Below are 25,250 nucleotides of genomic sequence, written 5' to 3'. Positions count from 1 at the left end.
GGGGCTGGACGTGCTGCATCCAGAAATGCAGAACGCAGTAGCGCGGACAGCTGTCCCTCCTGAGCGTGGGGGCGGGGGGCGTGCGCAGAGCGTGGGGCGTCTGTAGTCGAAAACGCAGGCGTCCTTGCGGTCCCAGTTAACACGCTCCTCTTTTCTTGAGCGCCTGTTTGCTCTGAAGGGGTGCGTTTTGATTAAGAGGAAGCTGTTTTCTGAAACGCTTTTGTTCCTTTTATGCTTACAAGCTTATAATGTCATCTTTTGTGCAGTGTATGTAAAGAATATTTATTTTTAGTCATCGTCATCGGCAGCCGTCCGTCTCGAGAGACGATGGTGTAGCTTCTTAAGAGTCTATCTGCACCGCCGAGAATGGCTGTGCAGTCTGACTCGGGAGTGACACGGTATCTGTCTCCTCCCGTGTTGAATCGACATCTTGCGATGACGCTGGAGTGTCCTCTCCAGTGAAGCTGAAGCTACAGAGCCTGGGCAGGGTGATATGGAGGGTCTGCTGTTGCCCATGCAGCAGACCCCCCCTCTCTTCGCAGCTGAAGGGTCCAAGGGAAAGACGGAGTCAATACAGCTTGGCTTCAGGTGCGCCGCAGGAGTTGCCGGTGTTGACTACAACGTCGAACCGCCTTAGGGACTCCGGCTCCGGATTTTCTGTCGGGGTTTACTCCCTTAGCCTTTCCCCTGAAGAGGTATGCCGCAAGGCAGCGGAGGTTTTTTGGAGTCAGAGTTTTCCTTCTCTGATGTGCCCTGACTGGAAGATCGAACCAGCGACACTTAGCTCGCAGGCCGACGCTCAATCCACTGAGCCACACCAGCCAGGGTGCCAGCAGAAAGTGCAGTCACACATTTTAAGAAGTCAGGAGGGACACCTGGGGAGCGTTCCCAGCTCCTCACCAGACCTCGCAGTCCATGGTCCCATGTGATTATTTATAGGATTACCTTACCAAAGTCTTCTGGTTGGTCAGTCTTCTGATTTGCAAAAAGGTGTTCAATTGGTGACACTCTGCTAATAAAGCAAAGGAAACGAGATTGAGCAGCTTCGTGTACAGTTGTTTGCCAGTTTTAAGTTATTTGATGATACAGCCTGCACACGCATTCTTTATTAGGCGCGGACTTTAGCAGAGGTGAGACAAAAGTCAGTGGCCGTGGGGTGAGTCCGGAGCGTGGCGCTGCCAGCCGTGGTGCGGCCTCCCATGGCAGCCAGGCCTGTGTCAAGGACATGGCACCACAGTTCAGGCGGTTGCCCTGTTCTTGACTTGGTCTCCTACCTGGATGCAGGTTTGGGGGCTCAAGTGGATGGACAGACTTACCCGAGGTGGGATTGGGGGGCCCTGCGTCCCGTGGCGGTGAGCACCGGCGGCCCCCCACCCCACTGGTCCCGGCTCCCAGGACGCTGTGTGTGGGAAGCCCCCGGGGAGCTTGGTGGGAAACGGCGCTCAGGACCCCTGCTCGCTGCCAGGGCCCGAGCCTTGGTTATGTTTCCGCAGTCCTAGCATGAGCTTCCTGCGGCCTCAAGGCCAAGGCCTAAGTGGTCTTCTATTAACACCTTTTATTTTTCCCCTTGGATGAGCCAACAGAACAAAATATAAACTCACAAGCATATCGTCTGTGTTTGGAGTAGTCTCATGTTTTCATTCCTCTGGATGTAATGCGTGGATTTAAAGGCACAGTTAGTGTCTTCCAGGCTCTGGCTGGGAGCTCAGGGTGGCCGGGGGCCTGGGCGGGCTCCGCCCCCCAGTACGCCCCTCGCAGTCACTGTCCTTCCCTCCCACACCTGCCTGGTGGGCGGTGGCCGCAGTTTGGCTGAGGTTCATTTTCAAAGTCTTCTGGTTGGGTTTTGCCAAACTTCTGCCATAAAGGTGGTGCTGGTTTCCTCGTGCTGGTAGTTCGGGGGGTGTCTTGTACGTGTGTCTTCCCGTGTGCTGGGTATTATTTAAAAATACTTGTCAGTTTGGAAGGTGAAAAAGTAGTGTCTGTGACTTTTATTTCTTCATTTACCAGTAAAACTGAAGTTTAAAAAGTGGAGTAAATATCCTGTGGAGAGTCTTCAAAAAATTATAGAGCTGCCATACAACTCAGCTAGTCCACCTCCGGGTTTGTTTGTTTGTTATAGTTTTATTCATTTGATTTGTATATGTCAAAATACATTTTTATTTCCAAAATAGTGGGTTTTGCAACTAGTTTCATGCCACTTCTGGGTATTTATCTGAAGAAAATGAACACTAATTTGAAAAGATACGTGCACCCCTGTGTTCATTGCAGTGCGACTCACAGTAGCCAAGATGTGGGACCGACCTCAGTGCCCATCAGTAGGTGAGCGGACACGCGCTGTGGTGCGTTTACGGGGGACACTACGGGGCCATAAAAAAGAAGGAAGTCTTGCGCTTCGTGACAGCGGGGGTGGGCCTGGAGCTGTTCTGTCCAGTGAAGTCAGTCCGTCAGAGAAAGACAAGGACCATATGATCTCACTGATGTGTGGAGTCTAAAAACAACAAATGGACAAACAAAGCAGACGCAGACCCGCAGGTGCAGAGAACAGGCTGACGGCTGCCCCGGAGCAGGGCCCGGGGTGGGGGGGGTGGAAGAAAGAGTCTGTATTTGGCTGGTTATCTTTCTTTTTGGTAGATTGCTTGCTTGTTATCTTTGGCCACATTTTTTGGGGGTGGGGGCGATTCCTTTTCCCCCCCAATTTCATCAGGTTTCTCATCTATCAAGGGTATTATCCATTTGCCATATTAAATTTTTTTAAATTTATTGATTTGAGGGGGCAGTTAGAGAAATGTCGACGTGCTGTTCCACTTATTCAGGGGTTCCCTGGTTGCTTTTGCATGTGCCCTGGCTGGGATCGAACCCGCAGCCCTGGAGCCTCAGGACAACCCAACCAGCTGAGCGACCTGGCCAGGGCCGCGTCTTACCGAGCGACTTCCCAGATTGTCGTGGCCTCTGTGGGCCTGTGTCCTTGGCTGGGGCGTAGATGACCGCCCTCTCAGTGCTGCCTTCTCACTGGAGTCCCCTGGCACTTAAAGAAGAGCCCTCTTTCTGACCGGTCCATCTCCGATGGACGTTGCCTCTGACTCGGTCACGGGAGGTGCTGATGTAGTGCCTGCAGCCCTCCCTTCTAGTCCCCGCTGTGCTGTGCGGTCGCATGGACCACGGGGGTCACCCCTAACGTCAGTGCAGACTCTTAGGTGTCAGGGAAGGGGAGTGAGCCCTTGCTCCCGGGGAGGCGTCCCCCGCTCCCTGCCCTCGTGGGCCTCTCCCAGGTGTGAGCCCCGGGCTGGGGGAGGTGCTCCTGCACCCCTGGCATTGGAGGGTCTTCCCCGGTGAGGCTGGCCAGCCCCTCCTGCTTAGTGAGGCTGGGGCCCTTCTCGGGGTGTGCCTGCAGCGAGGTGTGTGCGTGGCAGGGTTTCTCCCCGTCACCCGTTCTTTGATGCCTGGCGGGGTCTGAATTCTCTGTGAAACGGTCACAGGTGCTGTTTCCTGGGTTCCTGCTGTGGGCCTGCCCCTGAATGCAGACTTACGCTGTCAGGCGTGTTCTGACCTGTTCTCACCTCTGAGCACATCTGTGCGGCTTACTTCCTTTTCATGTGACTGGGCCTGGGGGCCGGGGCTGGGTCTTACCCCCTCCAGCGGCTCCGGAGTCCCAGTCAGGCCTGTCAGGTGAGCTCTGAGTCTATGTGGCATCGCTTTCAAGGCTGTCCCACCCTGGGTGAGATGTCTGCTCCGTGTGCCTCCTGCACACCTGTCCCTGGGCGCTGTCCTCGGCGCTGCTTGGGCGCCTTCTCCCTTTGCGCTGGGTCGCCCACCTGCCCCCGCGCACCGGCGCCTGGGTGGGGAGCAGTCTCTGCAGCGTCCCAGGCCCTGCTCAGTAGAGACCCTGCCGCCCTGTTCTGGAAGGGCCTCAGCTGTGCCTTCCCTGCTCTTCCGGGATTGGGGGGCATGCCGAGCGGCCAGAGTCCTGTCCTGTGTGTGACGCTGTGGCCTGCGCTCTGTCCCGGCAGTTCCGGAGTTTCACCGTGAGCCCAGCCAGTTGCTTTCAGTCTCAGAAAACCAAAAACCAAAACAGCTTTAGTGATACATGACTTACATGCAATAAGTGGACCCCATTTCTCGAGTTTTGACAAATGAATTTGACGTTCACAATCCAGGTAACATTTCCACCCCCCTGAAAAGTCCCCTCCTGCCCCTTCCCAGCCAGCGCCCCCACCTGGCCCAGGTAGCCAGCTTTCTTCATGAGGGTGCTCTGGCCTCTTCTCGGTTTTGATGGAAACGGAATCATGTGGTTCGCCCCCTTTTTTGTGTCTTGTCTTCTGTCACCGGACAAATGCTTGGAATGGAGTCACGTCTGGAGTCCCTGTGTGAACGGACCGCAGTGTGTGTCTTGGTCCCCTGTTGGGGGCATGGGTGCCCCCAGGGCTTGCATGATGAATAACGCTGCGGGGAACCTCTGTGCCTGGTCTCCGTGTGCAGGCGCGTGTTCGCGTCTTTGAGAAACCGCTCAGGAGCCGAGGAGCCGGGCCCCGTGAGGAGTGTGTATCTGACTTGGGGAGGACCGGCCAGCCGCTTCCCAGCGGGATGGTGCCATTTTAAGTCCCCCGTGGTGGGAGAAGAGCATCCCGGTGGGTGGCAGAGGACGTGCAGGGTGGCTCAGCGAGCACTTGCGGAGTGACCGAGGACCTTTGCATGCAGCCTGTCATTAGGTGTTTGTTCGGGTGTTTTTGTCTTAATGAGCTGCAGAAGTTCTAAAAGTAGCTATGTTTACGAATGAAGTGCTTTCTCTGTTGGATAGACGTTCCTGGTCTTTGCTTCTTGCTCGAGGGTCGGGGACGGAACCCACAGCCTCGGCCCGTCGGGACAGCGTTCCAACCCACCTGAGCTAGCTGGCCGGGGCTCGGTCTTATTATGGCTTTTTCCTACTTAGTTTGGATTTAATTTGCTCTCCTTTCTAGTTTTTTAAGGTAGGAGGCTGGCTCTTTTGTTTGTTTCTAATATAAGCAATTAAAGCTGTTAGCCCATAGTAGAAATGAAAAACAAGAAAATTTTAAGATACTTGTTAGTTCACTAAAAAAAGAGTGAACTCATTTCATGTTAATATAATGTATTTTTTATGAAAAATTACTTTTCCAAAATAAAAGAAGTGGTGATGTTTGATAATTTTGTGAGCAGCCTTCCTCTCACCCCCTGGAAGACGGCGGGGCTCTCCTGCCTGCTGTGCGCAGACCTGTAAAGAAAGCCCGGCTCCGTGTGGCTAGGTCGTTAAGTTGGAAGAGGAAAGAGTGTTTTCATAATCTTTCTAGATAATTATGCATATTTTTTTAATTCTGTACCAGAACTTTGACAAATGGTAGTATCTTGAAGGTAAATTGCAGTGTGGAACTTGAAGCCATTGTCAGTTTACTTTTTAAACGACTGAGATGTCATTCACCCGCTATAAGATTCACTGTTTCAGGTGCGCAGTTCAGTGGCTGTTCATACATCCGTCAGGTTGTACAGCTGTCGCCACTAATCCCAGACACACCGGTCACCTCCCAGGAGACCGTGTGCCTGTCAGTGTCAGCCCGACACGCCCACGCGCCTCCTGTCCACCCTGCGGACTGCCTGTCCTGTGCACGTAGTATACGTGACGTCACACACTGGCCTCCGGTGTCTGACCTCGCTCACTTGGCGCAGTGTCTCCCACTCTGTCCTGCCGCAGCTCTTCACGGCGGGGTGGGGGTGGGGTGCCTGCCCCACCCACCGCGTGGGTGTATCCGCCCCTCCCTGGGCACGTGCTCCCGCCTTCCGGCTCCCGTGAGCAGCGCTGCTGTGAGCTTCCTGGCGTACGTTTGGTGTGGGCGTGTTTTCCTTCTTCCTGGGTAGCTGCCTCGGAGTAGAACTGCTGGGTCGTGGGGACCCCTCTCTGTTTATCTTTTGAGGACCTGGTTGACTTTTTCACAGTGGCTGTACCTTTCCCATCACACCAGCATCACCTGAGTTTCCAGTTTTCCTTGCCCTCGTGAACGGGGATTTTCCGATTTTCTGATTCTAGTCGTTCTGGAGGGCAGGGAGGGCGTCTCCTTGTGGTTTAGGTTTGCGTTTCTGGTGACTAGTGATGGGGAGCCTCTTTCCATGTGCTTGTTGGCCATTTGCAGATTTTTGGAGAAATGTCTGTTCAGATCTTTTACCCATTTAAAAATGGGATTATTTGTCTTTTTATTGTTGCAGGAATTCTTTTATGTACTCTTAACACTAGGTCAGTGAACTGTGCTGCTTCTTCTGGCCTCCTTCCTGGCCCTTTGCTCACCCCTGATAGTGTGAGGTCACACACTGGCCACCCAGTCACAGCTCACGCCAGTGTTGCCGCCCCTCCCAGTGCCGATCGGAAGTCACGGGTGTTCATGTCCCCACCAGTCGAGCAGGAAATCCTTTGAAAACAGGCTCAGTTCTATGCCTTTTCCTTAGATCGCAGCTTTGACTCTGTCCCCTCCCACCCCCCGTCAGCATCAGTGAATGCTTTTCTCCATGGGAGTATTTTACTGTTGCACTTTAGATTTTATCTTTGACTTAATAACTCCAGGAGAGAGTACTTTAATTTCTATGCACTTGTCTTACTGTTTAAGGCGCGTGCAGTATACGCATGGTTCAAGGTCCTTCAGTGTTGGTTTGGTGCAGTCGGGGATGCACGCACCAACGTTGGGCTCTCCAGAGGGGAGTCTCAGCAGGCTCCTTACCAGTGGCCTCTGTTGATGGTGACGGAGGACAAGCACACCGTGGACGTGAGGTGGCAGCCATGCGTGGTGTGTGGTGCTTGGGGGCCCGGGGGCCTAGTGCATCTCCTGGACGGGAGTCACAGGCCACGTGGGGTCCCAGATTTCTGCACCGTGTCACCATCTAGGTAATCCCTGCCCCTCAGAGCCAGAGTCAGAACAAGGGTCTGGGCCCTGGGTGGTGATATGGATCTCCATGTTGGAAAACAGCCGCCTTTTCAGGATCTTTTCTTCTCCTTTAGGTAAACCTTAAAATGAGAGAGATCACAGAGAAGGAGGTGAGGCTGAAGCAGCAGCTGCTGGAGGGCCCGGCTCACCAGAAGGTAAGGCCACCGGGCTGCTCGGCAGTGCCCCGGTGAGCATGGTCCGGGAGGGGTGTGTCCTCTTCCCCCGTTGTGATCCTTTCTTACAAGGCAGGAAGGGGTCTCCTGCACCCTGGCAGGCTGGCTCCACGGCACCTCGGGGGCAGTGGGCACGCAGCCTGCACCCCCTGTCCTTGGCAGCGGGGTCTTGTATGTAACTGGGGGGTGAGGGGGATGTCGGAGGGTACGGGGGTTCTGGAAGCTGGCTTCTGCAAATCTGCAAGTGTGGGGGTTGCCTCCAGCCAGCGGCCCCTTGCAAACCCCTATACTGCCTGTGAGGGCCTGGGAGGCTGGCACTGTACCCTACAACCCTGCGTGGGGTTCGGTGGGGCTGTGTGATGCATCTGATGAGATGACGCAGGCGGCGTTGATGCATTCTGGCCATTTCTGTGCGTCCTTCCCCTGGCATTGGTTTTATGGCCACGCACGTGTGTGACTTAATCCACATCCCTTAAACGTGCGTATGATGTGGCCCAGCTGTGTCTGCGGTCTGCCGGTACCCCCTCTGGGCTGTGGGGGTGAGTGGGCACCCCGCGTGCCTGCTTTTGTTCCTCTCGTTCCCAGACGAGACAGATGATGCATTGCACCCCCCAGGTGCAGTCGGGTCTGTCCTCTTTGGTGTGCAGCCTGCTCCTCCCACAGAGGCTGGCGGTGTAGAGGTGCCTGTGACCTGCCCCTTCGGTCACGGGCACTGATTTCCTCACGTCTCTGCTGCGCCCATGTGTGTATGACGCCGTGCACACATGGGCCCGGCCTGCTGACACTCCTCTCCTGCCTTCTTCCTCCCTGCTTCCCGGGAAGTCTCCCTCCAAGTGGTACTGGAAGCTGGTGCCTGTAAGTGGACCCCGTGCGCACCGCTGCCGCCGCCGCCTGCTCCCGTCCCCGTTGCCCGCACCGGCCTGTCCCTCTTGCTTGAATGTCCTCCCGGTGTCGTTGTTGTGCTTGGTGCCGTGTGAGCAGCAGCCTGGCCAGGGCTGGACAGCTTCGCGTCATAGCTAAGGGGATGTTGGAGCTCCGAGTCTCGTTCCCTAGACAGCACGCAGTGCGGCTGGGCCCGTTCCCAAGGTCACGTTCCAGCCAGTGTTTTATGTTTCTGCTCACGGACACAGAGGTCTTCTCTGTAATAAATGCGAGCATAGTGACAGGCTCCGTCCTCTGCTCTGAGGCCTGATAGATAAGCTCCGGTGGCCCTGTGTTTTGTCCTTTCTGATGGGCCATCCCTAAGGTGGCGGGACCACCCGGTGGTTGAAGGTGATCGCGGGCAGATGGCCCTCCTCTGCTGTTGCCTCCTCGCCAGGCAGGGCTTTCCCTGAGTCCCAGGGATGGAAGTCTGTTTCCCACGTGGGGAGCGAGGGGGTGGGTGGCTCTGCAGTCCTAGCCTTGCCCTGCGGGCCCACCCTGGAGGGTGAGGTGTGCTTGGAGGGGGGTCTGGGACAGACCTGTCAGCTGCCCAGTCCCCTAGACTCATGTCCGGGTGACCGAGCCTCAGATCATGTCACACAGGCGACCCCCTGGGGACGAGCCGGTGGTGGGCCGTGTGAGCTGGGCTGTGGCTGCTGTGTAGCTGAGCCTTGTTCTCTGTGGACGAGTGAGGACCAAGAATAAAGCCCTCTGGGAGTGTTCGCGTGTCTTTTAATTTTTTCAGTCCTGGAAGTGGAAGAGCTAAATGTTAAGACAGTTGTGTGCCTCAGTGAGGACTCTGCCAGGACTTCAGCTGTCCTGCAGGAAGGAGGTTTCAGATGAGAGGGTTACAGGGACCGAACAGGGACCGAGGCCGCGACCCTTCCCGCCTCCTTGTAGTCGTTGGTCACCGTGGCAGTCAGACCACCGTGTCCAGCAGAGAGGCTAACGAGGACGTGTGAGGGGAGGCCGGGTCCGAGGTCTCACCGTGTCACTCCGCAGCCCTGACCAGAAGGCAGCTGGTTACACAGGCGTGTCCCCCGATTTTAAGTTCACTCCATCCATCTTCAGTTGAGAATCCATTTGCTTCACTGCATGCTGTGGTCGGTCACCGTGTGTGCTGTCCATCTGTCCGTGTGGGAGCTGGCCTGGCGCATGCCCTCACGTCTGCATGCTGGAGCCCGGGCCGCCCGGGCCATAGCCTGGGCTGCGGGCTGAGGGACAAGTTCAAGTCTGCGGCGAAACAGGCCTAGTGACACGAATGAAGCCTCGGTCCAGTGTAAAAGATGTCACAGGTGTTTCCTACTCAGTGTCCACGCTGATGACGCTCCACGATGTGCTCATTGAGACCCCGACCTGCAGTTCCAGGCTGCTGAGAGGCCTTCTCTCTGGGCCGGCCCCTGCCCACCCCGGGCCGGCAGTGCAGGCTGCTGGCTTCTCCCTCCAGTGCATCTGGGGAGGGCGTGGCTGCGGGACAAGGGGCAGCAGCATGTGTGGGATGGGCGCCTGCCGCCGCCCTCGGCGGCCTGGTCCGTGCGCCTCTCCTGCCCCTGGGTGGTGGGGGGCCGGGGCAGCCCGACTCGGCACATGGTTCCCTCGAGGGTGAGGCCCAGACACCCCACGAGCACCTGTCCCACATGGCGCCCTGCGTGCTGGGCTTGGGTCTGCCACTTGGGGGCTGCACTGGCGACGCAGGACACAAAATTCTGTTTCCCTGGTCTCGGAAAGTCCTCGGACTGTGTTACTGCCATTTTGCGTTTTTTTTTTTAATGGCCTAACCCGATGACCATTGCTAACCCAGAGGGAAGTACCTGTAACTTAGGGGCATGCACGCGTGAGGCTGCTCACACTTGTCCGCATCTGTGTGCGCACCCGGTGCGGGGCGGTGTGGGTGTGTCTCTGCCTTCGTGCTGCGACACTTCAGGGCAGGCGGCCCTGCTGTCATTAGCAGGGGGCTCCTGTCACCCAGTGCAGCCAGGAGCTCAGTTCCCCAGCCTTGACATGTGTGTTCCAGGCAAAGCTGTGTATGTCTGAACCCAGACTTCTGAGCTTTTCTCCTGCGATTGCCCAGTTCTAAGCATTGTCCAGCGGGCATTACATTAACTGGGTCTACATCTCCTGTGACGTGGGTGGCAGTGAAGGCACCTTGTGTAGAGACCGACTTCTTTTTGTCAATCGCAGGTGCGCTACCGCCGAGAGCACCTGTCTGCGCGGCAGCCGCCCCACTTCCCGCTGCTGGAGGACCTGATGAGGGACGGCAGTGACGGGGCCGCTCTCCTGGCCGTGGTTCACTACTACTGCCCGGAGCACATGAAGCTGGACGGTGAGTGCGGAGCCCCAGCGTGTGACAGCCCGGGAGCGCCACACCCCTGAGTCCTCAGTGGCAGCTGGGGGAGAGGGTGCACACAGCCCGTCAGGGTGACGTGTCTGTGCCTGACGGTAAGAGTGCGGGGCTGGGCGCAGCATGGCAGGGTTTGCCACTCCTGCTACGGGGCTTCCAGCAGTGCACTTCACGTGGGGTGGAGACTCGCCGTGGCAAACGATTCTCTGTGCTTGTCGGTGACGCCAGGTGTCTCTGCGGGGCGCCCACAGCCTGACAGCGAGGGAGAGCAAGTGGCGCCGTGAATGGCCTCATAGGGAGGTCTGCACAGGGCCACAGGGATGGAGTCACAGCTCGGGCTCGCTGTGCTCCCTTCTCACTGAGGGAAGGCGTGTGAGACCAAGAGAATGTCCAGAACACTGCCCCGTGCGTGACCTGTTCATGTTAGACTCTGGCACTGGGGGGCTGGGCTGACAGTCCTGTTCCTGTCCCTGCTTCAAGTAGAAAAGTGCAGGGTTTTATGGTTTTATAGACAGAGAAGTTTGAAAATACTATAGCTGGACTTGAGAGCAAGGGAGTGCCGGGTGTCAGAAGGTCTTTATCTTTGAGTGAAAACCCCCTAACGGACACCTGGCTGTCCCCGGCCTGTCGGGCCTGTCATGCTCATCCAGCCTTGGGCGTCTATGCGGGAGGGAGGTGTGACCAGGACCCGGGAAGGGACTGCGAAAGCCCCACTGCCAGCCAGGAAGGAGCCAGGGACCCAGGTGCCTGACGCCCTGGGGTGGGGGCAGGGCTCTCTGCTGCTGAGGGAGTGGGGCCACCAGTCTACACTCCGGGTGGGCGGTGGGAGGGGCGGAAGGCACTCTCCCCTCGGGCCCGGGAGGGTACGTGCAAAATCCAGTGGCCTGTTCTGGAGCGTGTGGGTCCCGGCAGGGAAAGGACACAGTTGTGCTGTGCTGTGCAGACGCCACAAGCCGGGGCACGTCACATACCCACGGAGAACCCTCCTGAGGATGTGGCCCTCTCCCGACCCAGCAGGGACAGCCAACAGACATCGCTGACAAAGAACCCGAGTGGGAACACAGGTTTACGGGGCTGAGACACGAAAGAAGAAACCACACGCGTAGAGAGGCCGGGGACGACTGGAGGGTCTCTCCACCCCTGCGCCGCTTTGTGTTTCCTTCCCTCTCACTCCTGTGCTCTGAGGCCTTTCCTTGTCGGCCTCCGGGTCACGATCCCAGTTGGTCTGGCCTCAGTGGTGTCCAGCTGCTTCTGACTGGTCTGCTGGGGACCATGAAACCAAGGACAATAGGATAGAGCGTGGCGGTGGTGGCAGGTGAAAACCTCCGAGGCGAGGCAGGGTTGGAGCTCGTCATACCTGATGGCAGAGCATCAGTGTCAGCACGGTCTTTTCTTAAATGGGGGACACAGGAAAGGCACAGGCATGGTGCCAAGCACAGAGGCGGGTGGGGAGAGTTAGGCCGCAGGAGACGCGAACCCGGAATTAACACGGTTGCCCGGCGCACCAGCCACTGTGGACTTGGCTCCTTCAGGAGCAGTGAACGTGGCTGTGTTCACAAAACACAGACGTGATGGAGGCCGTGGAGGAAACCTCAGCCGGTGCACAGGCCGTGGCTTCCCCGCAGTGCGGCGAGGCGAGGAGCCAGGGGTGGAAGGTGCAGCCCCTTCCCCTGCCCTCTGACGTCTTGACTCTCAGAAAGGAAGACCGGTATCTCCCGGGTCACCGTGGGGCCCGTGGTGGAGTGAGCCCTGCTAGGGCGGGGTCGCTTTCTGTGGCTTGCTGCTGTACCCCAGTCGTGGTTGGGCCGCCCAGGGGCTGGTTGTGAATAAACAGGGGAGTGCAGCCCCTGCCAGGCCTGTGGGACGCAGCTCAGAGGGGCAGGGAAGGGCCGCTGGTAACCTCAGCCTCGGTGCATGTTCTGAAAAGAAGGGATTTTTAAAATTAATGAACAAGGTTGATCTCAGTGCATTAGAGAAGAACATGGACGTGAGCCCAAGGATGGTTGAGGGGCAGGGAGATGAAGAATGGGTTCCGGTGTTGTCCTCCAGCCAGAGGATCTGGGTGGCGGAGGACCCGGGGTGCAGGCTCCACTTGGAGGGACCCGGGATCCCTCTGGGCTCGGAACAAGGAGCATCTGAGGAGGAGGGTGGAGGAAGCCAACCCCAGGAGCCAGCTAGCTCTGGGTGGGGCGGCATTTACCCAGGAAACAGTGGGAGACCCGACTGGAACCCCACGACGACATGAGCGGACTTTGGAGAAAAAGACGTCCACACAGACTGGCTGTCAGGAGACTCTGTGTCATGAGGACTGTCCCGGGCAGGGTGACCCCTGACCCCGGAGCAGAGTGTGGAGCAGGGCGTGTGGGAGAGGGCAGGCCACGCTCCCTGCAGTGCAGATTGGAAACCTTCGGAAGGCCCGGAAGCTAAGAACTGGACAGTGAGCGTCTTCTCCGTGGTTCTCAGTAGGCCTAGCAGAGAACGGCCTGTTAGAGGTCACTGCCCTGTGTGATGGGTGCTCTTGGCCTGTGTGTGACCTGACCTGACCCCCTGAGATTCCTGGCCCAGGCTGCCTCGAATGTGGTTCTGTGAGAGGCAGATTCTCAGCTGGACTGGGCAGCAAGGGGTCCCCTGCGGGCCTGCTCTGTGCACCTGCCCTGCACGTGGGGGCCACTCACTGGGAACCTGGTGGACATTGAGCTCTTAGTGGTGTCTGGGGCTCAGTTCACAAAAAGACGAGACCCCCCTGGGAGAGATGGTAAATTCCCATAGCAATGCCAAGAATCAGTGTAAAGATTATAATTTCCCAGCTGGTTCAAATTTATTACCAGTCTAATAGATACTTTTTTTCAAAAGTTGACAAGGTAACTTAAAAATTAGGAAGAGTCAAGGCCACAGGGACAGAGTTAATCTTTGTCGCATTTACTTGGACACAGTTTAACTTTTCAGAGGAGCACACAGGAGTCCCTGCGTGCCTTTCCCCCGGTTCTCCAGGAGGGGCCTGTGGTCCCGTCTGTGTGCTCTTTCTCACCTCTGAGCCGGGAGAGGCCCGTGGAGAACAGGCGCGCCCGTCGCAGCACGGTCAGGAAGGTCAGCCGCAGCTCAGCGCTGACTGGTCTGCTTCCGTCTCGTCAGCTGATCCGGCACGTCCTGACCCGCTCTCACTCCCCGTCCAGGCTGTGGGCGCCTGTGATCTGGAGCCAGTCCCCAGCCCTTCTTGGTCTGCCTTGGCCTTGATGTTTTCGAAGACTGCAGGTCACTTCGTTTGTTGAGTGGCCCTTGTTTGGGTTTGGGCAGTGTCCCCTCCTGATTAGATCAGGACATGCAGTCTCGGTAAGGACGCCGGAGTGGGCCTGATGTCGGTGCGGCCTGTGTGAGCGGCACCCGCGTGGTCACTTGGCTCCGGCAGCGTGTGATGGGCTTCTCTCTGAGGTCATTCTGTTTCTGCTTTGTAGTCAACTAGTAGTTTGGGGCAGAGGCTTTGAGGCCATCAACACAGGGTCTCCTTTTCCATCTGTCCCTTCACACCCTGCAAGGGGGCGTTGTCTCCTGTCTCCGCAGACTCCTTACACAGCTGTCCATTTGTGTGAGGGAGGCCTCGTGGGTTATAATCCGTCATGCCCAGTGTTCTGGTGCTCAGATGGCTCCAGATTTCAGGCAGCTTGGTTTGGAAGAGTAAGAACGTGGGGTCCATGCTGTACGAAGGCCAGGCTTTGTGTAACTTGACGTCAACTAGAACCAGAGGGATTTGGGCTCAGGAGTAGCCGCGTGGCTCTCTGGGGCGAGCCCACAGCTGATGGGACGGGCACTTCCGATGTTTATACTATTGGTGTTGGGATGAATTACTTAGATTACGAAACAGCACAAATAATAGAAAAGATTCTTATATTAACCACATTAAAGTTCAGTATGGTAACACAGGGACATTATCAACAAAACGGTGATAAACTGTATCCACGAAAAGGTACTGGGCGAAGGATCATTGCACAGCCCTGTTGTCACAGTCATGCAGAAGGAGTTCCTGCCGGTCAGTAAGAAGGCATATGACCCAGAGGCTCCTCCCAGAAAGGGAGTCAGGGAATGCAGTGTCACCAGGGGCACGCAGAGCATGTCCACCTAAGGAGGGGTGGGGGTCGGGGGTACCAGGCTTCAGAGTCGGGTTGGCTGGTGTGGGGAGAGCCCCCCTTTTGGGGGCATGGAGGCGCACAGAACACATACAAGATTGGTTCTCATGGCATTTTTTGAGATAGTGAAAATTGTGCAGTGCAGTGTAGCCATTAAAGGGAATGACTGAAGTCCGCCCACATCAATGTCGACCTGTTTGGAAGACAATACTGAGTTCAGGGAACAAACAGGCGACAAGATGATAGGCATATTGTTATCATGAATGTAGAATTAAGGACACCGGGTCAGCAGTGTGCCGTTCATGGCCACATTATTTACGGCACAGTGAATGGATGGAGACACAGGCCCCCCCGGGCAGTCACACAGCTGTGGGGGAGCGGTTGCCCGGAAGTGGGGCTTCCAGTGTCTGCGGTTTTATTACTGAAAGAGAACAGAATTGAATCGGATTCGGCGATGGTCATGTTTGTTCCATTTGGGTACAAGGTACCTGGGGGGCGGAGCTGTATATTTGTAATGTTTCATGATCATAAGTTAAAAAAGCTGTCTCTCAGCAGTGGAAACATGCAGAGTTACTCAGCTTCCACCGGTGTCTCTGAGGACCCCTGGTGCTGGGGTGTCGTCTAGGACAGAAGCCATGTGGGTCAGGCCACCTTGAATCTAACTAGTGTCCACTTCCAGTCCCTTGAAAACGACTCCTTAGGGGCTTGTCCCCTATCTGCTCATCTCTACAGGCAGAATTAACTTAAGTCATCAGTGCAGCTACTTCTGGTTTCGTCTTGAGCGGTTCTTGTCCGAGAATCCCCCACTCATGCTCCAGGGATGCATGAGCGAGGCGGTTTTGTGGCCCCTGAGGTCCCTGTGCTGGGACTGGCTGATGGCGGGCCTGGCAGCCTGTGGAGCAGTCAGAACAGACAGTGGTCCCGCCCCAGAGGCTGCGAGCCCACGGTCCCCCACCTGTCCCACAAGGGAGCCTCCTGCCCCGCACAGCCTGCTGGGTTGTGGGGTTAGTTGTTGCTGTGTCATCTCGTGGGCCAGCCTGGCAGTGCTCATTTTTGCTGCCCACCCCCATCACAGGGGCAGCTTGTGCAGAGGTTCCCGACGGTTAATCGTTGGCCAGCTTGATCATGTCCCTTTAGAAACTGAAGGGCGGTTGTTACTGCCCGATTTGGAAGCCTAGTTTTAAAACCTTAAGTAATTTCTGTTATGCTTTTTACATGTTAACAGTTCAAGTCAGATCCTGGACGTTTCTCAGGTCTTTATGTTGAGTGTTCTTCCTGTAGTTGGTGGTACTTGTAATGCTGTGACGTTTAAATCTCTTAGTGTTGTAACCTTTTAACTGTCACCACTGCCTGCGTTGAAAATGTCTTGCAGTTTGGGACTTTTTTATATGTACGCACTTTTCAGTCCGAATCCCTTCATCGTGAAGGACGGTTTTCTTTTCAATTGTTAGATATCTGCTTGAAGGAGGTGACGTCAATGGCCGACAGCCTGTATAATATCCGGCTTCTGCGGGAGTTCTCAAATGAGTACCTGAACAGGTGCTTTTACCTCACCCTGGAGGACATGCTGTACGCTCCCTTAGTGTTGAAGGTACGGTGAGTTACTGAATCTCGTCCTTAAAACCACGTGTGAGTAAGCTGCTTATCGTGTCCTTGGTTTATGTTTCTTCTTGTAGCCGAACGTTATGGTTTTTATAGCCGAGCTCTTCTGGTGGTTTGAGAACGTCAGGCCAGATTTTGTTCAACCCAGGGATGTCCAGGAACTGAAAGACGGTGAGTACGACTGGTCCGTTGACAGCCGTTTGCGCCGAGACATTTTCAGGGCTCAGAAGGCGTCCCTAATGCTCCCTAACGGCTTCTACAACAGTGGTGCTGGAGTGTAAATGGTCTCTCTGGGGAGTCCAGGTCTTTGCCCTGTCTTCACTGCCTTTCCGGGGCCCTCCTGCATGGTCCTCGGGCGGGACTGTCCTTGTCCCGGAGCCAGAGCCGAGGGGCCACAGGGCTCTGACGCACGTCCTTGGTGGGGGCTGCGGCTGTGCGGAGTCTGCTGCCCCCCCCCCCCCACGGTCTCACGTTTGCCCCTGTTCACCAGAGTAAGATCACCTGTCAGCCTTGAGACTCTATGAGGGGGGACCCCCAGAAAACCTAGAATTATCTTGTGGAGGGCAGGCCCTTTGCAGTACAGGCTCCCCCGCTAGGTGAGTGTCCCCGGACCCCGTCTGCGTCGGTGCACAGTTGGCGTTGTTGTGAGAGGCTGTGCTCAGCTTCAGTGGATTTTTTTGGAGACTGAACGCACCTGCCCCTTTCATGATGGGTGATTTACAAGTGCACCTGCCCACACTGCTGAGTGTGCAGCGGTTGTTTGACCCACAACAGCGTGACCCTCGTGCCCCACCCTCCTTATTCACCTGCTCTCGTCCCTAGTGACTTTTGTGTTTCCATGGGTGAGAAAAGTCCTCAGAGGGAAACGTTTTGCTGATATGGAAGAGGTGAGACAGAAAACGGCAGGGGCTCTAAAAGGCATCCGTATCGAGTTCAAAACTGTTTTGAGCCGTGGGAAAAGCATCTCTCTAGGTGTGTTACAGTGAGTGCAAGGTAAGAGGAAGGTGACCGAAGTTTAAATGTGTAAGAATAAATACACAACTTTTCATTATAAATTCCAGGTTTTCTTTCGGGTCTTCCCTCATATAAAGCTTCTAGGAGGTCACCTGGGAGAGTGTGTTTGTGTCCTTGTGACTTCTTATAAATACCCAAATATTAGCCACAAAGGAAAAAAGGGGTGATTCAGCCACATTAAATTAAGCCTTTTTTTTCCATTAAAAGATGATAAAAACAGTAAAAACTAAGTCAGCTGTTCCAGCCAGTAATAACGGGCCCCTGGGGTGTGTAGAAAGCCCCCTCCCAGCAGTGAGTGAAGGAGCAGCCAGTAGAAACAGGAGCAGAAGGCTGGCCCTTGACCACACACTTCACAGAAGTGGGGTTCCACATGCCCGCTTGGCCACAGAATGGTGCTCCTCTCCTCAGTCGTCCCGGCAAAAGGCATTTGCGACCCCACCAGGCTGTGGGGGGACCACTGAGCAGAGCTGAGCTCAGGCTGTGCCAGGGGCACGTCCCTCCACCCGTCCCCAGCTTGGGCACCTTGGTGTCGCCCCTCGCTGGAAGGGCCAGCAGCCTGTTCTGCCTCCCGGCCCAGCTTCTCCCAGCACCACCCGGGGTTGCGGGAGGTCGTCCTCCACACCTGCTCACCGCGCCGCGGGCTCGTGCTTTCCCGGGACGGAGCCTCTGCCGCCCTCCCTCCCGGGCGCTCTCAGCAGCCGGCTGTTGCGCAGGAGCGGGTGCAGGGTGCTGTGGGGTGGGCGCTGGCCGTGCCGCCAAGAACCCTGCGGACGCTGCGTGGTTACCTGCAGGGCACTGGGCTGTGTGCTGCACCCGGAGGATGAGTGTGGTTTTGGGCACAGTGGGTGGGTGGGTGGGTGGGTGTGCAGGCGGCAGGGCCGGTAGAAGGGAGCACAGGCAGGAGCGAGGCTGCCCTACTGGCAGCATCTTATTGGTGACCTCTCCTTGCCTGCTGAGCCTCAGGGCACAGGGCATCCTGGCCGCCTCGGCCTTCTGTAGTGCACGGCAGGCCTGGTCACTGCTGCCGCTCGGTGTGGGCTGCGCGATGGTCCGCACACGCCGCTCACCAGCTTGCTGCTGCACGCGTGTCTTGGGCGGCCTCCCAAATCGCCCTCCCCCTGATGTGGGCCCGCCTTGGCTGCTTCCTGGCCCTGCTGGCTCCCCCGTGTGGCCTCCTCTTCCCTGTCCGGCCCAGCCCGTGCTGGTAAGCCTGGTGGCTGGAGGAGGGTTGGGGAGCAGGTTTTGCAGGGCCACATGCCATCTATCAGAGGCCCTGGCAGGTCTCCAAGCGCAGGGCAGAGGTGTAGGGTGTTGCTGGTTCTTCACCGGGAGGGGCGCCTTCTTGTGCAGATGCTCAGAGCTCTAGGGAGTCTGGGAATTCTGGTTCTCCAGACCGAGAAGTCCTGTCCCATGTGTCAGGGTCCCACGGAAGCCTTCTGGGAACCGGCTGCCCTGTTCACTGTGCAGGGCTGTAGCAGAGCGCAGCTCCGTGTCACGGGCCTTGTGCAGTTCTTGGCCACCTGTTGCTGTCTCCTCACCCTCCAGTGGGCTCAGGCAGCCACCCACGTTCACATCACCTCGGCTTCTGTGACCCCTGCCAGCCACCCTGGTGGACCGCCACCCATGCCAGGGCTGTCTGGGCTCCAGCCAGCCAGGGAGGGTCCAGCCCCCGAGTCCAGCTCCTGCCACTCTGGACTGGCCCTGGCACCACTGTCGGGCCAGCACTCAGGGAGGCACTTGGGAGACAGGGCTCCTGGTCAGCTCCGGAGCTGACGTGGCCACTGAGTGGCGGGGCCACACGCTGGGGACTGCTGCTTGGTGGTCAGAGACACTGGGGCTGGTTTCCCCGCTTCATGTTCTGACTTGTGTCTCTATTTTAAATTTGGACACAGTGTTCACAGTAGTAGCCACTGTCACTGCAGGATACCTCGATGGGACTGAAACCAGTGTTTTTGGAGAAGCTTCGTTTCAAGTAAAAGTGGGCTTATTTTTGGTGCTTAGAAAAGTTGCAGGGCTGCCCTGGCTGGTGTGGCTCAGTGAGTTGAGCGCCAGCCTGTGAACTGAAGGGTCGCCAGTTTGATTCCCAGTCAGGGCCCAGGCCTGGGTTGTGGGGCCACGTCCCTGGTTGGGGGTGAGCGAGAGGCAACCACACACGGATGTTTCTCTCCTTCTCTTTCTCCCTTCCCCTTTGTCTAAAAGTAAATAAATAAAATCTAAAAAACAAAAGTTGCAGGATGTTTTTGGATGCTTCTTGCTATTGTAAGGAACCATAAATAATATGAATATTGCTATAAAATTTCTATTTCCACAGCGAAAACAGTGTCACACCAAAAAAGCAGCCGGCCCCCTGTTCCGATCTCCAATGCCACCAAGCGCAGCTTCCTGAGCAGCCCCGCGGCAGCAAGCCCGGCTGAGCTGCAGCCCCCCGCCCTGCTGCCGGCCGAGGGTGGCCATAGGTACCCCCCGCACCCCGAGGAGCCTGAGCATCTGTAAGTCCATCTGCGTTCGGAGTTGAGTTACTGTCCACTCGTTTTATCTGCATCCAGAGGTCAGGATGTCCCTTGGTTGCAGTTTTGGGTTATTTATATCAAGTGTGAAGTCTTTGGTACTCTTTGGTTCTTCTTCTTTTTTTTTAAATAATAAATTTTTCTCAGAATCAGTGAATTTCTCATAGACTGTGTGAACTCGTGACGGCCTCTGTAGTTTCTTTTGCATTTGCTTTTGAACTTGAAGGTTGCTAAAGCAGTGGTGTTTCTCTCTGGCTCCTTTCCCTCAATTTAGGGGGAAAGGGACTTCTTCCTTCAGCCCATCGCATCCCTTGCTGCCCCTGAGACAAAAACAGCAGAAGACGGTGCAGGGAGAGGACCCCCCAGGTAAGAATCCCTTCCCTCTTCTCTTCTTGCAGCTGTTTACGACAGCGACGGCCCTCAGAGTGAGGCACTCCTACTATAGATGAGAGTGTCAATGATGGCCGCAGCACAATGGATTCCATTTGTATTGATGTGCCTTAGAGTTTATTGTCTTTGTCGTGGAAACACCATTAAATCTAATGAGTCGTGCAAAGCATACAGAAAGTTTCCGTGTTGTGCTTAAGCAAGAACTTATACTCATGCTCCCTGAAAGCTCTGATTACTTTGCGATTCGGACTGATGGCCCCTGAGGTGCACACCAGGTACCGCTGACGCTGACGGGCTGCATTGTTGCGGCTCTGCTTTCCCTGAGCAGCGGGGCTGGTTCTTGTGCCAAAAGTTTCAGACGGCAGAGAACTGTTCCTTACCACTGAGCGCACTGACGGCTTCTTCCGCCCTGCAGACCAGCGACACCGGTCCAGTTCCTTGACCCGAGTGGATGGGCAGCCACGGGGAGCAGCCATAGCATGGCCAGAAAGAAACAACAGGTGAGCTGTCTCCTTTCGGGTTACTTTCTGTGTGATCGCTCCCTAGACTAACAGCGGGGTCTCTTGCCGTGGCCTGGGGCTCCGGGCGTCCACGGGGCAGCCCAGCTCCAGGATGTTCCCTGCAGCTGCTGCTACCCGAGAGCGCGGGCGGCACGCCGGTGGGGTCAGAGCTGATGGGGTCAGAAGCAGGGGTGAGGGCCCAGCGGGCAGCGCTGAGACTTGCAGGCATGTGAGGTCCTGCAGCTCCTCACAGGGTTAACTTCGGTTTTAGGAAATGTAGTTGTTTTCCATGTGAAGGGGATTTGTATCGCCACTTCTGACGCACTCAGAGCTTCCCGCCGTAACTTCTAGGACAACAGACATTGACTGATAACAATAAACATGATAAGCAGAAGCTCTTTGGGGTCCTCTGTAGTTTTTAAGGGTGTGAAGGGATCCAGGGAGCCCTGTGTGGGAGAAATGAAACTGTGGTCCGTCCCGTCAGGAGAGGGACCGTCTCCCAGGGAAAACCTGTGCTGTGCTCTCTTTTAATAACTGGTGCTGCCATCACTCCCGGCGGGGGTCGCCGCTGGTGTGGTGGCGGCGTGTCCCATGGGCTTCTTCCCTGCCTTGCAGGCCCGTGTCCCAGCCAGCGCCCTTTGCTCTCCATCACGGTGCGAGCTGTGACGCAGACCCCGGCTCTGGCGACAGCATCAGCTTGGCCCGCTCCATCAGCAAGGACAGCTTGGCGTCCAATGTCCTCACCCTGACCCCACAGAACCAGCCGCACCCCTCCGCCCCGAGGGCCAATGGGAGGAGCCTCCTGAACAACGTCGACATTGAGGATGAGGACGAGGAGCTCGTGGCCGTCATCAGAACGGACGGGGCTCCCCATGGCGGTGACCAGGGCCCAATGGCAGGTGCCAGGTCTCCCCAGAGACTGGACGGCACTTCAGAGAGTGAGCCTGACGGCTTCTTCTTGGAGCCGCTGATGCCGGCCGTCCTGCGGCCCGCCAAGGAGAAGCAGGTGGTTGCCAAGGAGGATGAGCGTGGGGAAGGGCGGCCGAGAGGCTGCACAGCCAGGAGGCTGGGCGAGGGCCACCTGCCTCTGGGGCGGAGGAAGACACCCGGCAGTCATGCCAGTCGGGACCTGAATAGGACTTTTACCCCCATCTCCTCCTCAGAACTGCGCCCTGAGGCAGGGCCACAGGCCAGGGAAGCCCGTGGTGGGCCTCTGTCCAGCAGTGGCTTTGATCCGTTTTCTCAGGGACAGGCTGCCGACGGCTTCTTTCTTCACGTGGCCAGAGCCGACGAGGGCATGGAGGGCAGGCTCTCTGCTGGCTCTGCAAGAAGTCCCTGCGCCCACGACCCGGAGCCTTGGACTGTCCTGAGGCAGGACTCCGACTCGGACGTTGCAGACCTGGAGGAGGCCGAGCATGAGTTCATCGGCGAGGACCACGCCGTGCTGATGGCGAAGTACGTGGGCGAGGAGGAATCGGCCAAGCTGCAGGAGGACATGAAGGTGAAGGAGCACGAGGACAAAGATGATGCCAGTGGCCGCTCCAGCCCTTGCCTCAGCACCTTCTCCCAGGTCAGCAGCGTCTCCGTGGCGAGTGGGAGTGTGAAGATGACCAGCTTCGCGGAAAGGAAGCTACAGAGGCTCAACAGCTGTGAGACCAAGTCCAGCACCAGCAGCTCCCAGAAGACCACGCCCGACGCCTCAGAGAGCTGCCCTGCGCCGCTGACCACGTGGAAGCAGAGGAGGGAGCAGAGCCCGGGCAGGCAGGGCAGAGACCACGCCATCCTGCTGGCCTCCGAGCTGGTGCAGCTGCACATGCAGCTGGAGGAGAAGCGGAGGGCCATCGAGGCCCAGAAGAAGAAGATGGAGGCGCTCTCCGCCCGGCAGCGCCTGAAGCTGGGGAAGGCGGCCTTCCTGCATGTCGTCAAGAAGGGCAAGGCCGAGGCCGTCCCGCAGCCACTGAAGCCGGAGCACGTGGCTCGGGAGTGCTCTCAGCAGAACGGGGAGGACTGCTCTGGGGCTGTGTCTAGGACAGACGTGTTCCTGGTCAGGGACCTGGGCAGGGATGGTCTCGGCGAGGGTCAGGGTGTGGACAGAGAGAGCTTGGCTTTCCTTCCACAGCTCACACAAAAGGACCCTGCCACCCTGCTGGAGCTGGAGAAGGGCAAGGCGCTGTCTGCTGTCCTGGGCGACGCTGGAGACATGGCTGACGTGGGCGAGTGCGACCTCTCCATCGAGAAGCTCAACGAGACCATCAGCACGCTGCAGCAGGCCATCCTGAAGATCTCCCAGCAGCAGGAGCAGCTGCTCCTGAAGTCCCCCGCAGCACCGGCCACGGGCCCCAGGAGCAGCTCCCAGGACGCGAAGGCCCAGGCGTCCGTCCCCCTCGTGGGGCCGCTCTCCCCAGCTGCAGCGCCGGGCCACCGCAGGCCTCCCCGTCTCGGGCAGGGTCGGAACTCCCGGTCGGGAAGGCCAGCTGAGCTGAAAGTTGCAAAGGACAGGCAGCAGGGCCCCCGCAGCAAGACCCCGACGCCCAGCACGGAGGCCCTCCCGCTCGGACGGCCCTTCCCACCTCGGACGCCCTCTGACCCAGGCTGGGACAGCGCTGCAGACCCTGGGGGTGACCCCCACGAGAAGTGCTTCTTCGGCAGCTACCGTCTCCACGATGAAAACAACCAGCGGGCATTGGGCCTGTCCTCGCCCAGAGATGCCAACGTCCTTTCTGAGCAGGCGAGCCTCAGAGCAGGGCTGGACGCCGGCCTGAAGGAGTCGGGGCTCAGCGCCCCGGCTGTCTCGGGGAGGGAGGATGTCCCCGTGGACGGGCCCCTGAGGAGCAAGGCCAGCCTCATTGAGGTGGACCTGTCCGACCTGAAGGCCCCCGACGAGGATGGACAGACAGAGGGTCCCGAGCGCATGGTGGATCCTGGCAGTGAGGGCGACCAGAAGTCAGGGGTCGGCTTCTTCTTCAAGGTAAATGGCTGGCGGCACCGTGTCCGGTGTGGCCACGTGTTGTCACTGTCTTAGTCACGAGGGTGGGGCCCGCAGACCTGTCTGCGCGGGGCCAGGGAGTAAAGGTGCAGTTTGGGGCCCTGGTCTGTCACTGGGACTCCACTCTGCCTGCAGCAGCACAGCCAGCACTGCCGGCTGAGCATGTGCCCGCAAAGCCTGGTCTTTGGGCCAAGACGCGGGCTTCGTGCAGCTGTCACGTGTTGGGAAGGTTTCCCAGCTGCTCTGAAATGAAAGCAGCCTGCTCTTCAGGCTCCACGGCAGCCGGGGAAGCCGAGGCTGCTGCCCCGTGGGGAGGCTGACGGCCGACGAACCTGGAGAGCATGCGTGTGTTCTCCGTGCCTGGCCTGTTGTTTTCTCAGGAGAGGAGAAAAGGGAGTTGTGAGAACCTCTTGTGTGTTTTACTAGCGTGCCCGTCCCTCCAGGCCGTTTTGAAGGCGGGCAGACCGCTGAGCCGTGAGACGCTCCTTAGCAGAGGGTGCTCGCCCTACTCGGTGCTGGGCTGTCGGGGGACAGCTGGGCAGGGCTTCTGTGGAAACATGTGCGTTTTTAACGCAGACTGAATGCCGTGTGGGCCTTTGGGAATTGACAGCTTCACGAGACCTTTTTGGGTGGGTGGCGTCTTTCCCATCTGCATCGTGGCCTCGTAAAGACGGGCTGGTCCTCGAGCTAGAGAGTAAGCCCGTCCCCGGCCTGTGCCGCAGCCGCAGCCAGGGCGAGGCGGTGCGTGCGTGCCCCCAGGCTGGCCCTGCATCGTACACGGTGTCTGTCCTGCAGGATGAACAGAAGGCGGAGGACGAGCTGGCCAAGAAGCGGGCGGCCTTCCTCCTGAAGCAGCAGCGCAAGGCCGAGGAGGCCCGCGTGCGGAAGCAGCAGCTAGAGGCGGAAGTGGAACTCAAGAGAGACGAGGCCCGGTAACCTGGCTCCGTGGAGGGGGTGGGGACGGGCTCACAGCATCTGTGTGTGAGCAGCTTCGTGCCACGTCCTCTTCCTCCCACTTGGGCCTATGCACTTCCTGGGGGTCGTCCCCTGAATCCCCCCCACCCCCCGGCCGTGGGAGGCGTCTGCGTTGATCCTGTCCTCAGGCGCCGGGAGACGTGTTCCACTGGGCGTGGCTGTGGCTGTGCAACAGGGCTGGGTCCTGTGGGAGGCGAGTCCCTCTAACCAGGACCGTCTCATCGTGCTCTCAGGCGGAAAGCCGAGGAGGACCGGATCCGGAAGGAGGAGGAGAAGGCGCGCCGGGAGCTCATCAAGCAGGAGTACTTGCGGAGGAAGCAGCAGCAGATTCTCGAGGAGCAGGGCCTGGGCAACTCCAGGACGAAGACGAGGAAGCCCCGGCCCAAGTCAGTGCACCGGGAGGAGCCACGCGGTGACACGGGGGCCAGGTGCCCCTCTACGCGTAAGTAGGCCCTGTGGTGCGGGTGGCGGCGTGGGCCCCTCTGCCAGCGGGACGCTGCCCTGCACACGAGCAGGTGGCTTCCCCAGGGCGGGAGATGGGGCTGTGCAGCCCGGGGTGTCCCCCAGGCAGCAGCCGGTCCCTGGTTCTCTCTGTTGTGTGGACGTGGCAGGGGACAAGGACATGTCTCACGAGAGCGCTTCTTTGTCTCTGGCAGCGGATAACCTGAGCCGGGCCCAGTCGGGCTCCAGCCTGTCCTTGGCCTCCGCAGCGACGACCGAGCCCGAGAGCGTTCATTCGGGGGGCACACCTGCCCAGCGGTAAGGACACGGTGTGGGAGGCAGTGCTGGGCCCCAGGGGG

General features: G+C 57.8%; 1 protein-coding gene across 2 annotated transcripts in view; it reads left to right on the top strand.

Moving 5' to 3' along the window:
• Positions 1 to 25,250, top strand: part of CAMSAP1 (calmodulin regulated spectrin associated protein 1) — a 49,925-nt gene that overhangs the window by 19,390 nt on the left and 5,285 nt on the right. The window contains exons 4-15 of one of the 2 annotated variants that reach the window (XM_090274957.1): positions 6,995 to 7,075; positions 7,916 to 7,948; positions 10,196 to 10,337; positions 15,928 to 16,067; positions 16,153 to 16,249; positions 19,404 to 19,581; positions 19,874 to 19,965; positions 20,405 to 20,489; positions 21,105 to 23,457; positions 24,271 to 24,407; positions 24,684 to 24,892; positions 25,107 to 25,209. In XM_090274957.1, coding sequence (XP_090131083.1) covers positions 6,995 to 7,075; positions 7,916 to 7,948; positions 10,196 to 10,337; positions 15,928 to 16,067; positions 16,153 to 16,249; positions 19,404 to 19,581; positions 19,874 to 19,965; positions 20,405 to 20,489; positions 21,105 to 23,457; positions 24,271 to 24,407; positions 24,684 to 24,892; positions 25,107 to 25,209 — 3,650 coding nt within the window. The remainder of the gene's footprint in view (positions 1 to 6,994; positions 7,076 to 7,915; positions 7,949 to 10,195; positions 10,338 to 15,927; positions 16,068 to 16,152; positions 16,250 to 19,403; positions 19,582 to 19,873; positions 19,966 to 20,404; positions 20,490 to 21,104; positions 23,458 to 24,270; positions 24,408 to 24,683; positions 24,893 to 25,106; positions 25,210 to 25,250) is intronic. The other variant, XM_090274958.1, reaches the window with a different exon arrangement.

This window comes from Furipterus horrens, unplaced genomic scaffold (assembly GCF_987537825.1).
Source record: "Furipterus horrens unplaced genomic scaffold, mFurHor1.1.pri manual_scaffold_4, whole genome shotgun sequence".
NCBI classification, from domain to species: domain Eukaryota; kingdom Metazoa; phylum Chordata; class Mammalia; order Chiroptera; family Furipteridae; genus Furipterus; species Furipterus horrens.
The sequence above is the reverse complement of the archived record's forward strand: the minus strand, read 5'-3'. Positions and strand labels throughout refer to the sequence as shown.